The 17,084-nt window shown below is 41.2% G+C and overlaps 1 protein-coding gene across 1 annotated transcript in view; it reads left to right on the plus strand.

Moving 5' to 3' along the window:
* The window catches only part of LOC131854389 (E3 ubiquitin-protein ligase Ubr3), a 157,682-nt gene that overhangs the window by 127,862 nt on the left and 12,736 nt on the right, over positions 1-17,084 (plus strand). The window contains exons 10-20 of the mRNA XM_059205505.1: positions 5,829-6,010; positions 7,811-7,935; positions 8,254-8,396; positions 9,101-9,264; positions 10,244-10,264; positions 10,367-10,485; positions 10,971-11,134; positions 11,475-11,655; positions 14,452-14,564; positions 15,515-15,589; positions 16,901-17,003. Coding sequence (XP_059061488.1) covers positions 5,829-6,010; positions 7,811-7,935; positions 8,254-8,396; positions 9,101-9,264; positions 10,244-10,264; positions 10,367-10,485; positions 10,971-11,134; positions 11,475-11,655; positions 14,452-14,564; positions 15,515-15,589; positions 16,901-17,003 — 1,390 coding nt within the window. The remainder of the gene's footprint in view (positions 1-5,828; positions 6,011-7,810; positions 7,936-8,253; positions 8,397-9,100; positions 9,265-10,243; positions 10,265-10,366; positions 10,486-10,970; positions 11,135-11,474; positions 11,656-14,451; positions 14,565-15,514; positions 15,590-16,900; positions 17,004-17,084) is intronic.

Raw genomic sequence — 17,084 nt, forward strand, 5'->3', positions numbered from 1 at the left:
AAATTCATGGCGAATTTACCACAAACTGATCTGAACTCGTGAAATGGGATGAAATGAAATTTATTTGTTACTAGCAGTAAGAAGTCGCGAGGACTTCGTCCGCGTGGAACTTATAGAATTAGAAATAGAAATAACTTTACTCAAATAAACTCAATACAGGCACATCTGAAGAGTATTTTTTTTATTTTACCACTCATTCGGAATGCACACTCATCACAAGAGTGAGTAGGAAACCTACATGATAACTTTATTTTTCTAAAAAAAAAGATTTTTTTCTGAAATAAAAGAAGCCTAAGTTAATTACAAACAGACACTCCAATTTTATTTATAAGTATAGATAAAAATGGTATGATTATGTATTGTTATCACCCATCACCATCTATTATGTAGAAAGTTAATTATGTGTAACAGTATAGCTCTCACTTGTAGTCTTTACAGACATGCAAATACATATTTCTCACTCTTCCTAGCTGTGTATCCCACATGGTAGTGGGGTCAGCTTTCCTTGTCTACGCCATTTTTCCCTGTCCGAGACATCATCTTCAGATTATAAATTTATTATTATTATAAAAAATATTTTGATATTTATAAAACCGTCGTAATAATATGTTTATTACTAATGTTAAAATTATTATTGTCAATATATTTATGTTTTTTAATAATTATAGTTCAACATCGTTTATATAATCAATTATTTTATAGTAACATTTGTCAATCAATAAATTAAATAATTGTATTTTAAATTGTGTCAATGGCAATGTGCTCACCTTACTCTCCACTGGTGCCCCGACAGCGTAAACCGTTAGCGCAGGCGGGTGCAACATTGCATTATCATTCATAAGAAAAAAAAAATAGTAGGTAGGTATATCAAATATTTAAGAATTGAAAATTACAACTACCTTTGTACTTTTAAAATCGTGTGACTCACAAGCCGCGAAAATATTATGAGTTGATTTTCTTGTCAATGAAATCATTCCGAACTGACGGTAGATTTGGCATATCATATGAGTCTGTAATAGACCTACATGAATAATATATATTCATGTAGTATAATCCTCCCGCCAGCGTAAACCGCTTACGTTTACGCTGTCGGGGCACCAGTGGAGGATGATAAGATGAGCATGAGATCAGGTCAGTTAGCCCATTGTTACAAACTCGCCAAGAATTTATCACGATGGTTTCAAAGGGGAACCGCGTGGAGGTCAACTTGATATTGTACATTGCTAGCAATAAGATCATCAGTCCACAATAATTGTCAAACCCCTTTCCCTCCCGTGGTACTTATATTATACCAGATTCAAATTCAAAATATCTTTATTCATGTAGGTCTATTACAGACTCATATGATATGCCAAATCTACCGTCATTTCGGAATGATTTGAGAGATGATGATGATTTTGATTTGATGAGATGAGAAAAATTGACAAGAAACTCAACTCATAATATTTTCAAATAAATGTTGTACGTGTTTACAATAATAGAGATTGATTTTTAAATTAAAATTTGGGAGAATAGAGTGACCTCCAGCATATGCTATTGCTAAAGCAACTAGTCTAACCCAAATAGACCAGTCCCCACAAGCAGCACCCATTCACGAGTATGACGGATGAGTCAGCCGTCATTGCACTCAACTATATTAGAGGGAGCACATTGACCCGGCCCACTACGCCGCCACAAATTTGAACTTTATATACCATAACATTTGTTCGAAGTCCTTTGTGTTCAATTGCGACTCACAATTTGCAGCTTTATTTTATCTTAATGGGCCTAGGGTCAAGACGTCATCTTAAAAACCCACTGATACGATATTGAAACAAAGCTACTGCTCTAAAGTTTTTTTTTTATTTTCTGTACCTCGATATTAATAGTAGTAATATAACTATTTATCGTACAGAAAATATTTACAAAAAAAAATACTTTATATAAATGTGCTAAACAAAAGGCGCCCTTATCGTTAAAAAAACAATCTCTAATTAATTAATTAATTAATTTAAATAATAATTAATAAATAAGTTCAAAAATTTGAATGAACAGAAGATAGTACAAAAAAAAGTAGCTTCCGCTGTCTGTCCTGTGGCTGATATTGATGCAGTTTTTAGCAATAGACAGTGATTCAAGAGGAATGTTTATGTATATATAATACTGTATGTACGCTAATACGAAGCCTGGTACCTAGTTTATAATCCATGAAATAATAATAATAATAATCTCAGGACAATTTACACAGCGTCATCTAGACCCAAGTTTAGCTAGCTAAAGCTTGTGTTATGGGGACTAGATAACTGATACAAATACATACATATTTTTGGTAATACATTTAATACATACATATTATACATATAAAACACCCAGACCGATACAAACATGAATACAAATGTTCGTGCCGTGCGAGGAATCGACCCCGCGACCATAGGAAGTAAGGCGGTGTACTAAACCGCTAGGGCACCGAGGCCGTCTGTCTATCGTCAGAAAAGTTGTTTGACAAGAAACTTAGACTTTTCAAATGGAATTATATACAAGCAAATATTTATTTTCCTTCTCTTTACACTGTGTATTTTGTTATTGTTAATTAATTGGTATAGCGAGTGTTGTTTAACTTCGTTGTTTGTTAATTATAGTTTTATACTAGCTGCCCCGGCACATATTGTTTTGCCATATAAATTAATAACGCTATAAAAAAATAGGCGTTGGTCATAGAAGGGTGAAGATTTAGTGTTGTATGTATTCTTTGATGCCACATAATAAAAAAATAAAAAATATCGAAAAAATTTAAAATATTGATAATTTAAAATGTCGAAAATATTTTTGGGTGAGTCACCCTTAACACTTAGGGGTATACAAATTAGTTATAAACCTCTTTATCTCGTTATTCTGATACTTATTGAATATACATATAAAATTTCATCAAAATCGATCAAGCCGTACCGGAGGAGTATAAACACGAAACATGTGACACGAGAATTTTACATAGTAGATAAATCTTTACAGCAGATGGAATATTTAGAGAAATAGTAAGCAATCTGTGAGTACATACAAGTCGAATGTGAAAGGGTTAATCGTACAGCCGTATATGGGATTGTTAACTGTATTACCATAATGTTCACTGTGTTACAATCAACGCAGACGCATTTAGAAATATATAATGAATTGTCAACTTGCTGTTTTAAACTTAGAACTGGATTTATAACGAGAATTACGATCTATTAGTTTTTTTATGGCGTACAACTAAAAGGGACAAACGAATGATACCTCAATAGTACAAAGTAATCTGTATAAATAGCTAGTTGTTACCCGCGACTTTGTCTGCTGTTTTTTAAGTGAAAAGATATCCTCTACAGATTGATTCGAAGGACATTCGTTACACAAATAGATCATACTGTATATAGGTCATAGTACATTATACATAATAATATAATATCTTAGGACAATTCACACCACGTTATCTAGTCCCAAGCTTACCTGAACTTGTGTTATGGGTACTAGACAACTGATATGAAACATAGATAGATTCCGAATGAGCGGTAGAATAAAAAAACTTGACTATTCAAAAGTGCTTATATTAAGTTTATTTGAATAAAGATTATTTCTATTTCTATTTCTGTTTCTAGATATATTTTTTTCTCAATACGTTCATAATAAACATGAAAACACCCAGACCGATTCATACAAACATATTCATGAATACAAATGTTTGTACCTAAGAATGGAACGCGTGACCAAACCGCTAGACTGTAGCTGTCGATTGACACAGGCTGTTTTTAACCGAACTTCACACGGGCAATAACGCGGCATACAACTAGTGAACTATACTAGACAAACCTGTAAATCTCTGAGGATTGAATCCATTAAGTTCTGCCCAAATAAGCGGTCATTTGGCGCCACTGTCAGAGAGTATATGCGCTCCATCAGTCCTCTCAACGCGCCAGGATTGTGTGACACGCACTGCCGAGCGAAATCTTCCAAGGTAGGAGACTCCAGGTCGTCTTTGTCCTCTGTATAATCAATGAACGCCAGATATGTCGCCTCCACTTGATGTATCAGATCGGACAAGTGGTGCAGAGCGAATCGCAAATAGGACGCTATCGAACCTACGTTAGTGATGCGGCCGATGTTAAACTCCATTCGTTGCATTCGAGTGTTAATCTGTTTCACCGATGTGATGATGGCCTTCTCTTTTGATTTCAATATCGGCAGCTCGACGTCATCCTCGAAACGGTCTGTGTCAATCAAATTCCACGTCGTCATAATGTCCTCACTAACTTCTTTGCCGACGTGAATGATTTCGATGGCCGTGTCGAAGAAGGCGAAGATACCGTGTGCACACGCGAGAAGCACCACGAAGGTGCGACAAAGTGGCGCAGCCATATTGTAATACGCGAATATTAGACCGTCACTAGCTTTATTTATAAACTGAATTATGTTGCCAGTACGTAAATACAATATTACTTAAAATATTATTAATTGACGACCTCGCTGGTCTAGCGGTTTACGACCGATAGTCGCGGGTTGGATTCCTCGCACGGTACAAACATTTGTGTTCAAGAGTATGATTGTTTGTATCTGTTTGGGTATTTTCAATAAAAATAAAAGTATGTTAAAAAAAAGTATTTATATCAGTTGTCTAGTACCCATAATACAAGCTCTGCTTAGCTTGGTACTAGATGGTTCTGTGTGAATTGCTCTGAAATGTTATTATTATTATTATTATTATTATTATAATTATACGAATTGAGGATATTAATGATTTGTTAAATATTATGTAAGTTGTAGTTCATGACAATGGTAGACAGTCGTAAACATTCTACATTTTGGTGAGCTTTTGATATTGATTTGTGTCTAATATTATAATAGACCTATTTACATATGTTATGCAAATTTATAGGTTAGTCCTTTCCCACCACTGCCCATCAACCGCTTTCTGTTCTTACCTAATGATTAGCTGGTAGATAATGCCATATGGCATTAAGCTCGCCAAGTTGTACAATTTTTAGTGCAAAAAGAGAATAAATAAAAAAAAAACAATAATTCTAACTTGGCAGGTCTAAAAACAAAAGGGTTAGGTGTAATAATAATAATAATATAATAGCCGTGGACCATTCACACAGCGCCATCTAGTTCTAAAGGTTGTGTTATGAGTACTAAACGGCTGATAAAAATACTTAAATACGTTTTTGTAAATGTAATCCTTCATAATATACATAAAAAAACATGCAGATCAATACAAACCGACGTACTCAGGAATACAAATATTTGTAACGTGCGAGGAATCGAACCCACTGCCATCTAGACCCCCGAGCCCGTCAAATGCTATTAGTATTATCATAATCTTTCTATCTTTAGAAATGTTTCGTCATAAGGTACATATTGTTTTATACGACTTTTTATTAGTTCCCGTACATATTGCAAAGTTTCTTAACTATGGCAATATTATATATTATTGAGGTAAATTTTCCTGCCAAATCGAGCATTATCAAACTCGTTGCTTATTATTCGTTTATTTTTTTTTAATAACATTATGTGATAAACCACTGTATCACTACACTGACCTTTATAGCTCATGTGTACGATATTTGTCTGTAAAATGTCTAAAGGTCTACGATTAAGAGGAATAGTTTCATCCAAATCATTACATAGTATAAAACAAAGTCGCTGTCGCTTTCTGTCCGTCCCTATGTATGCTTAAAACTTAAAAACTAGCAACGGATTTTGTAGCTGTTTTGTTTAATAGATACGAGTCATTTAAGAGGAAGGTTATATATATAATACATGTACATCCGTGCGAAGCCCTGGCGAGTAGCTAGTCTAATAATGAATATATGTTGTTGCAGAGTTTATTCTACGAGATCCTGGCGGGGATATGGGTGCGCAACGGGTTACAGATCAAAGGGCAGGCGATGACGTACATACAGGCCAACTTCTGCAACTCCATGGTCGATATGGACATATACTGGCTCCAGATCTGCGCAGCACACCTGCCCGCCGACCAGTTCCTAGACATGTGTATTGATATGTGAGTATTGAGTGATTAAAAAAAATTCAAAATATCTTTATTCATGTAGGTCTATTACAGACTCTTATGATATGTCAAATCTACCGTCAGTTCGGAAATTTCTAGAAGAACTAACAAGTAACTCAGCTCGTATTATTTCCAAATAAATGTTGTATATGTTTACAATAATACAGATGAATTTTCAAATTCAAATTTGGAATAGATTGACTACCAACAGATGCTATTCCAAAAGCAAATAGTCTAATCAGTGTTCGTTATTTTTTTTTATGTATTATAATGGAATGGTGCACCATTGAATTGCCTGCGCTGAACTTCCGAAGAATAGGATACGATTCAGACACGTTTTCAATGTCGGTCGGCTAATTGGTAGGTCTTGTATCGTAAGGAATTGAATTAGGAATAGGGGTCGGATCATTCAAACTCAAATGCGTGTCAGCAGACGGTGTAGCCTCAGTTTCTGATGAATCGGGAAGTTGAGTGACATCCTCTCCGCTTGGTGCTAGATCATAATCATCCGCTTCTTCCTTATCCTATTCATTTGGGGTCGGTGTAATATCTGAAAGGTGTTACATATGAATGTTGATGATTACATATAAGGGCAGAGGAAGACCGAAAAAGAGATGGATGGACTGTGTGAAAGATGATAGGGTAAGAAAGGAAGTAAATAACGAGATGACTGCGAACAGGGATGAATGGAAGAGAAAAATATATTACACCGACCGCCGATTAGTGCTAGATATCTGTTAGGTATTGTAGTCCCTACCGTTAGCTAATCGTACCAGAGAATAATGTGGATTTGATTGCAGTAACTCTACCTCCTTTACCACTGGTTGACCCATTATTATACGTATGCGTACGTGGTCGTCAATTTGCTCTGCTATTAATAGATATTTAGATAGATAGAAGGTCATAATAATATAGTATTCATTCATTTATAATTTAAGTTCCGCGCTCTAGTCACGTGGAGCTCTTGCCACTTCGCACGATCTTCCATCAATCTCTTTAATTGTTGATACGACACGACTCCAATGTTTTCTTTAATCTGCTTTTATATAACTGTGTCTTGATGTTCTATATCCATTCTTCCTTAAATTATATTTGTTCTTTACAATAAGGTCCGTTTTCGATTGCTTGATTCTGTACTATTTATTTTGCAAAGAATTAAAATACATGTGCTTGCTTCTATTTCTTTATTGGAACTGACTTTAAACGGATTGAACATTTTATAATATAGACAACGAGGTGTCGAGACAGTATGAACTTAGCTTCTAAATAACTATAAACTAACAGAACGCCCACTAAAAGGGCACTAAACCTTTTAATATCCTATGTAATTATTTTTAAAACATTAATAATCATCCTTTTTTTTTATAACAAAACCATATGAAATACCATAAATTACATAAACTGACTTGTATCTGATTGAACAGTATACACATATATTATTAAGTAACAAAAATCTCAAAAAAAGATAAGTATTTGTAGGTAATATTCTTCTTTGACAGTACTGCTTCATTTCTTATTTTATCGTATTATCTAGCCATATCGTACTAGCCATTTGTATACTATATATTACACTTACTATATTACTATATAATATTACTTGAGGATGTTTGTTACTTTTTCGCGCAAAAACTAATCAAGTGATTTTGATTCAACTTTACAGTATATACCTTATACATCAGAATAACATGTAGGCTATAATTTAAAAAGATATTATGTAAATTTGGCGAAATATGATAAATGTTAAGTAAGTGTTGTTAACAGTGCAATAAATAATATCGTTTTGTCATTGAACAGGTTCGGTGTCCGGGAATGGTTGAGCATGCTGCCGATGACGTTGGTGCAAGCCTCTGAACAGGACGCGATGGTGGAGGGTCTACTCACCTTCCTGGCCATACTCGTCTCTTCGCAGACTAATCTAGGTAATTGAGATGTCTTTATTGTCTTAAACTGAATTTTATTACATAGCATAAATTATAATTAACTAGTTAAAATGTGTAAAATATATTAAAGAAAGGAAAATGACAATTTTATAATAATTATTTCAATATGGCCATTTCACTCATTTCATGAAATCATTAATTGTATAATCATTATCTCCATTGTATAGACCTATAGAGATAATGATTTAATTTCACTCTTTTTATAAAATCATTAATTGTATAATCGTTATCTCTATTGGTCTAATGAAATGAACATATTGAAATAATGATTCTTATATATATTATATATGTTTATAGGAAACGACGAGTTGACGCAGTCCCGGCTGGAGGTAAGCACCCTCCTCGCAGCCGGAGACAAGACACACTCGCAGCTACTTGAGCTGATGCCGGAGAGGTCCGGGAATGCTCACACGAAGAACTTCGAGACCGTGCTCAAGGAGGTGCGTGGGTTCAATCAAATGTTTTTGTCCTTCGTAATAATATCTCAATACGCTACACACGGTGTCATCTTAGATCAAGCAGATAAGCAAAGCTTGTGTTATGGGTACTATAGACTACTTGCATTATTTTTGTAAATGCATACAACATATTTAGAAAACATCAAGATCAATAGAAACAGATCATACTCATGAATAAAAATGTTTGGTAGGATTCGAACCGCAGACATAGGAAGTAAAGCAGTGTGCTAAACCGCTAGACATCTGAAGCCGTTAAAACGAAAGTTGTTAAAAAGGAAATTAAAATATGCAATACATATATTAAAGCTGATCTTTCGATTCGGCACTTCGAACCAACTAAAGAAAGTAAACAAAAATATAAACTTAACCTTATACCCTTCTTGAAAAACCCATTTCTTTTTTAATTACTTTGGTGGCTTACAAGCATACGACCCATGTGATGGTAAACAGTTACCGTACCCTATGGACGCCTGAGACATCAGGGGTGTCACGTGCGCGTTACCGACCCTTAAGAAACCTTAATATACCCTTCTTGAAAAACCTCATGCTGTAGTCTCTCTTCAGGTAATGCATTCCACAATCTATCTGAAACCACTTAGGTGAATATAGTGATTGATGTCATTACATCATTCACCAAATAATAAAATATGACCAAATACAGCCAATGTTACTTAACACTATCACAGGTGTCAACGTACCGGCCGCCGCCGAAGGGCTCCGAGAACCTGGAGCAGGGTCTGTTCGTGCCGAAGCCGATCGTGTGGGAGCAGTACTACGACCCGCTGCACGTGCTGCGCCGCGCCGTACACCGCCGGGACTTCCACGCCTCCATGGACCGGTTCACGGCCTAGTTAGTACTGACAGTTTACGTGACTTTTATAGCTGACTTTACGCGGCATGTCCTTACGCGATCAGGAGCGCCTACGATTCTGCGCGGTAAAGCTAGCCCACGCTATCGTCAGGGATTGTACTTTACTATTATTACTTATCGCTCTTTCGTGCGCGATAGCGATATATCAAGTCATTTCACTTTCTTTTAAATTTGTTTTTGTATTCTACAGATTATATTTTTAGGAACATGTTTAAGATTTATATATTATCAAGAACTCCATAATTATGTCTTTACTCCATAGTCTGCTAAAGCACAGACGATTGAAGGACGTGAGAATGCGCGAAATGGCGGCGCGCGAGTTCCTTCTCGTTCTCTTTATCTACATTTACATTCACCATACACAGATGTCCGCCATTTTGGTATGCTAAATATTTAAAAAAGACGCTAAAGCACGGACTATTTTAAAGACAAGATCTACGACGATAATGCGTCACTGGTGGCGCGCTTCTTCTTCTTCTCATTCTCTTTATTTATATTTACTTTCCTGTGTCTATTAGCGCATGAAAAAGCGTGCAATGCTGGACTTAACATCTTACGGCATTTCTACCAGTCAGCCATAGGTTGTGCGGAAAAAAATTGTAGGCAGTGCAAATATAGTGACTGAGAAATATAATTTGTCAATAAAAAAGTATGTACAAGAAGCAAAATACATGTAAACAGTAAACACGCACGCACACACTATAATACAGTAGCTGTTAGTCGTTACTTGTCATCAATCACGTTATCACGTAACACCCGTGTTACCACTTATACACTGCTATTACAGAACACTATCTTAGTGCCTCTTATCCTGTAATTTTGGTGATTAATCTACAACTGAAGATCAGCTTACAAAGCAAGCTGAATTACGACTGAGGTACTGTGTACTTATGATTCTTATACTACTGATAAAATTGTTTTGTTACGGTGTATTTAATTTATGTGACATTGTGTGCAGCGTGCGCGAGAAACAGAAGGACGGCGTGAGTAACGAGCAGGCGGGCAGTGGTGCGGCCACGAATGCGGACGCGGGCTCAGGCACGAATGCGAATGCGGTTGCGGGCACGAATGCGGATGTGGGCGCGGGCACGAGTGCGGGCACCGGTGCGGGCGCGGGCGGCGGCGTGCTGTGGCCCCCGCTGCGGGCGCCCCGGCCCGGCCCGCCCGGAGCGGGGGATCCCCGCGCGCTCTGTGCTTCAGGTATTGCGCTTTTTCAGTCACTTGTCTTTCTTGTATATTATATCCATAATGAACCGTACTCATATAATTTTTGTGTAGCAATTAAGGTAACTACACTGCTTCAGTAAAAATTGCACTTAATTGTTTAGGCCAATTTTGTGGTTATTGTGCACAGGCCTGTCTATCTGTATATGTTTGTTGTGACGGAGGAATAAATAGTAGATTGTTGTCAAGTGAAAGCTATAATTTGCTCCCAATTACTATAATATGTATAACTGTGTATGTGTAAGCATGAATAATGTACTTAGTATGTAAGTAGTATATAAGGATTGATTATTATAATAAACAGACATCCAGGCAGGGTCGCCATATAACGGTGGTGCTTGTTAGGCAATGATAGGTGCAACGGTGTATGTGTGTACACTATCTGTTTATTATAATAATAAATCCTTATATAGTACTTACTAAGTACATAATTGTTCCTTACATATCATACGTAACACCAGGCGTGCTGCACGGCGCGCTGCTGGCCGTGCTGCACCGCGGTGTACACCGGCGCGCGCCCGACGCGGCCGCGCCGCACGCGCCGCCCGACCACGTGCTCGCGCTCGCGCTCTACCTGCTCGACGTCGCCGCCGAGCTCGCCGCCGAGCGCGCGCGCGACCACCACGTGAGTACGATGAGAGAGAAAGAAGCGTTATGTCGTCTCTACCGCACGCTGCTGGCGTCATGCGGACATTAAGCTGTGAACAGCGCGTGAGAACAGTGACGGTGACACCTGTGACGGTGAGCCTATAATTAGGATCAAACAGTACAAGTTAAATAGAACATACTACACAATAAGGTGATTTTATTGCTATCTAATCGAACCAAAGCTTAGGGAAACTGGTTAGAAAGTACATATGTATATGTGAAAATATATATGAAATGAAAATGTTCTTTTAATCCTTAAACATAACATTTTAACCTTTTTATTTAACCTTTAACATACATGTGTGTGGTGTCAACAGCGCGACGTGTGCGTGGCGGAGGGTGCGTCGCCTGCGCGTGTTTCTGGCGTTCCTCTGCTGGGCGCGTTCGCGGGCTCCGCCGTGTGCGACAACGCGCGCACCGTGGTGCTGGCCGTGCCCGCGCACCGCGCGCCCGCGCCGCACGCGCCGCACGTGTACCCCTCGCACTACCACTCCGACAGTGAGTACTGCACGCCGCACACTACACACTACACACTACACACTACACACTACACCGTGGTGCTGGCCGTGCCCGCGCACCGCGCGCCCGCGCCGCACGCGCCGCACGTGTACCCCTCGCACTACCACTCCGACAGTGAGTACTGCACGCCGCACACTACACACTACACACTACACACTACACACTACACACTACACCGTGGTGCTGGCCGTGCCCGCGCACCGCGCGCCCGCGCCGCACGCGCCGCACGTGTACCCCTCGCACTACCACTCCGACAGTGAGTACTGCACGCCGCACACTACACACTACACACTACACACTACACCGTGGTGCTGGCCGTGCCCGCGCACCGCGCGCCCGCGCCGCACGCGCCGCGCCGCACAGTATATACGCCGCACACTACACACGCACACTACACACTACACACAACACAATACACACTGGCCGTGCCCGCGCACCGCGCGCCCTCGCCGCACGCGCCGCACGTGTACCCTCTCACTACCACTCCGACAGTGAGTACTGCACGCCGCACACTACACACTACACACTACACACTACACACTACACACTACACCGTGGTGCTGGCCGTGCCCGCGCACCGCGCGCCCGCGCCGCACGCGCCGCACGTGTACCCCTCGCACTACCACTCCGACAGTGAGTACTGCACGCCGCACACTACACACTACACACTACACACTACACACTACACCGTGGTGCTGGCCGTGCCCGCGCACCGCCGCGCGCGAGGGCATCCGGGTGTGTCTGTGGTGACTTGTGTTTAGACGTGTGATAGTGAGTTCTGCACGCCGCACACTACACACTACACACTACACACTACACACTACACACTACACCGTGGTGCTGGCCGTGCCCGCGCACCGCGCGCCCGCGCCGCACGCGCCGCACGTGTACCCCTCGCACTACCACTCCGACAGTGAGTACTGCACGCCGCACACTACACACTACACACTACACACTACACACTACACCGTGGTGCTGGCCGTGCCCGCGCACCGCGCGCCCGCGCCGCACGCGCCGCACGTGTACCCCTCGCACTACCACTCCGACAGTGAGTACTGCACGCCGCACACTACACACTACACTACACACTACACACTACACCGTGGTGCTGGCCGTGCCCGCGCACCGCGCGCCCGCGCCGCACGCGCCGCACGTGTACCCCTCGCACTACCACTCCGACAGTGAGTACTGCACGCCGCACACTACACACTACACACTACACACTACACACTACACCGTGGTGCTGGCCGTGCCCGCGCACCGCGCGCCCGCGCCGCACGCGCCGCACGTGTACCCCTCGCACTACCACTCCGACAGTGAGTACTGCACGCCGCACAGGACACACTACACTACACACACGACCACTACACACTACACACTACACACTACACACTACACCGTGGTGCTGGCCGTGCCCGCGCACCGCGCGCCCGCGCCGCACGCGCCGCACGTGTACCCCTCGCACTACCACTCCGACAGTGAGTACTGCACGCCGCACACTACACACTACACACTACACACTACACACTACACACTACACACTACACACTACACACTACACACTACACACTACACACTACACCGTGGTGCTGGCCGTGCCCGCGCACCGCGCGCCCGCGCCGCACGCGCCGCACGTGTACCCCTCGCACTACCACTCCGACAGTGAGTACTGCACGCCGCACACTACACACTACACACTACACACTACACACTACACCGTGGTGCTACGCGCCGCACGCGCCGCACGTGTACCCCTCGCACTACCACTCCGACTGAGTACTGCACGCCGCACACTACACACTACACACTACACACTACACCCGCGCGCACCGCGCGCCGCACGCGCCGCACGTGTACCCCTCGCACTACCACTCCGACAGTGAGTACTGCACGCTACACACTGCACACTACACTACACACTACACACACACTACACACTACTCCGACAGTGAGTACTGCACACACTACACACTACACACTACACACTACACCGTGGTGCTGGCCGTGCCCGCGCACCGCGCGCCCGCGCCGCACGCGCCGCACGTGTACCCCTCGCACTACCACTCCGACAGTGAGTACTGCACGCCGCACACTACACACTACACACTACACACTACACACTACACCGTGGTGCTGGCCGTGCCCGCGCACCGCGCGCCCGCGCCGCACGCGCCGCACGTGTACCCCTCGCACTACCACTCCGACAGTGAGTACTGCACGCCGCACACTACACACTACACACTACACACTACACACTACACCGTGGTGCTGGCCGTGCCCGCGCACCGCGCGCCCGCGCCGCACGCGCCGCACGTGTACCCCTCGCACTACCACTCCGACAGTGAGTACTGCACGCCGCACACTACACACTACACACTACACACTACACACTACACCGTGGTGCTGGCCGTGCCATATTACACTCTACGCCTTCCTTATTGTAGGAACACAAACTTATCGTATATCTATATGTCGTAAAAATTTCCTTCTAAACATTTGTGTACATTAACAGGTGATGAAAAAACCCACGAACAACAATAATGTAACTGTAACGTTACGTTTTTAAAAAGTATTAGTTTCTCTGTATCTTGTAATACTTCGCAACCTTAAACCTACACCCGGGTCATAAGTCCCTGGAACTGTTCAAAACTGTTTTGAACTGTTCAAAACTTCCCTCTCTACCAAACCATGGACCCGTCACCCGTACGATGAATCCATAGACTGATAAAGAACTTCTCTATGTATTGACCATAAAAATCTAATTCTTACTTTCAGGTGACACAGAATGGGAACCATCAGAATCGGTAAATACGAGACTTCCATCACTAGCGAAGACTGTGTCCCTGCCTACGACGAGCACAGCGCTGGCAGTCCCCACATTATTACAGGTTTGTCACTTCTATTCTATTTCTTATACATTATATGTTTAACTAGCTACTTGCCCTGGCTTTGCACGGGTGTACATGTATTATATATATAAACCTTCCTCTTGAAACACTCTATCTATTAAAAAAAAAACGCTTCAAAATCCGTTGCGAAGTTTTTTAAAGATTTAAGCATACATAGGGACGGACAGACAGCGACAGCGACTTAGTTTTATACTATGTAATGATATGCTTTTCGTGCATTTTGCTTGGAATAGTGGATAATTCTAATGCTACTTGCTACAAACTGTCAGTAAATTCATTATTTGTTACTGTACTCTTGTTCTTATCCTAATTTCATGTTCTCTGTTAATTTTGTAATGTACTAGCTGTTCCCGCGACTCCGTCCGCGTGGAATTTAACTTTATTTTTCTAAAATAAAAGTAGCCTAAGTTACTCCGGACGGAGTCGCGGGAACAGCTAGTTGATTCAGTATGTCTGTAATGAGCCTTGGTTTTCCTTTAATGAATAAATGAACCTAGTAATATATTTTTTTTTATTTCTCTACATCGTCGGTTAAATAGATACATTTTTTACAAGACAACCATTTAAAATTTCTAAATTCATTTAAATTATTATTTTTTCCTTTAAAGTTTTAACAAAAATTTACACAGAAGTGTTATATATCGTTTTAAAAGTATTTTTATAGTGATTAAGACTGTGGTCAATTGAACGTACGTAAAATGAGGCAGTTCTAGCTTCTAATTTTGAAAAATGAAATTTTTTCTTATTAAGCAACGACATGTACTATAAGGATAGCTTCTACCACTTTTATACAACATTAAATGTTACGCTTCCAAACCTAAAGTAGTAAAAAATATAGTTATTTTTTGTTTCCTAATAATGTTTGAGATGAGAGCATACATATTTTGCCCCCTATACTTACTTATAGTGAGTTTTTTTCTCATGATCAGGTTGTTAGAGGCAACTCAGTATCAGACGAACAATCGGACGCGAGTGGTGATGCGCCGCATATACGAGCGTTAGAGGTAAATATTGCAAATATTTTCTGATTGAATTGACATAATTAATAGACCATTTTTTTGTGTTTCCATTAAATATTGGCAATTTTATAAATGGTAATTATATCGTAATATCTATTGTAATTATGGCCTTGAAAACCAAAATCTTTTTGCTTTTTTGATATATGAAAAAATTGGCACAGCGCCATCTAGTCTCATGGTAAGCAAAGTTTCTGTTATGATCACTAGACAACTGATATAAATACTTAGATATTTTTTTTATTGTAAGTACATATGTAATATACATAGAAAATATCCAAACTGATATAAAGAATCAGACTCATGAATACAAATATTTGCACCGTGCTAGGAATCGAAACGACTGTCGGAATTAAAACGGTGTTTTAAACCACTGGTCCACCGAGGCCATGAATATTGTAAATATGAGTTAGATCACATGTTTGTACCGTGGAAAGTGTCGTCCACGAAGTCTTGACCACGGTCGGTTTATTTTCAGAGGAAAATCCTACCGGCCATCGCTTACAATGAATGAATTAGTTCTGGACATGCATGTACCGAAGGAATCAGTCGTTCCTTCAATACAAGCATGTTCAGGTCTAATCCATTCATTATGTTCAATATATTTGTAAGCGTAACAAGTAGAGTTGCCAGATATTTTTAAGCCTATAAGGCTTAAATAGGCAAAAAAATACGGGAATTTAGTTTTTTAGCCGGGATAAATAAAAAATAAAATTACATAGTGAAATTTTTTTTTTTATATATTTCCGAGGAGCAAGTCTAATAACATATGTATAAAAATCAATATAATTATACGTAATCGTAATTAAAAACGGTCATTGTTCGGACATCGTCGGCTGGACTGGAGTCCGCGAGCGGTGCTGCGGGGCGCGGCTCCAAGGGGGTGCGGATAGCACCGGACCGACCGGCCCTCACTTCTGATCTCGCCACCGAATACTACACGCGCGCACAATATCCGATCATTCTCTGTATTTTTTATATTTCAACTATTACATTTAACTTACAGTCCAAGAAACCTTTTAATTTAAAAGTCCTTAGTTTAGGACCCTACATTAACGGTCCTTCGAGCCGGATTCAACTCGCCTGTTATTAAATTAGGGGTAATTTTGTCTAGCGTAGATCGATCGATTTAATAATAAGAAAACTGAGCACGATTCAAATACGGGACAGAGGCAATTCCGCCGGGATATTTTAAACTGAGCCTAAAATACGGGACGTCTGGCAACGCTAGTAACAAGGTTATCTACGTGATCGGCTTATGTTAGATGAGTGTACAAAGGTGGTGGTGTGTGCCGGCAGGAGGCGCCGTCGCTGGCGCTGCAGCTGGTGGAGCCTCCCGCCGAGCACCGCGTGGCGCTGGCGCTGCCGCCGCCAGACACCCCGCCGGGCGCCGGGACATACGGTACGCATTACACCATCCCCCGGACTATTCCAACGGGGATTCATTACCAGATTCCAACCCCTCACGGTGCCCTTAGACTAG

Source organism: Achroia grisella, unplaced genomic scaffold, assembly GCF_030625045.1.
Source record: "Achroia grisella isolate CSIRO2021 unplaced genomic scaffold, CSIRO_AGI_Agris_v1 utg980, whole genome shotgun sequence".
In the NCBI taxonomy this organism is placed as follows: domain Eukaryota; kingdom Metazoa; phylum Arthropoda; class Insecta; order Lepidoptera; family Pyralidae; genus Achroia; species Achroia grisella.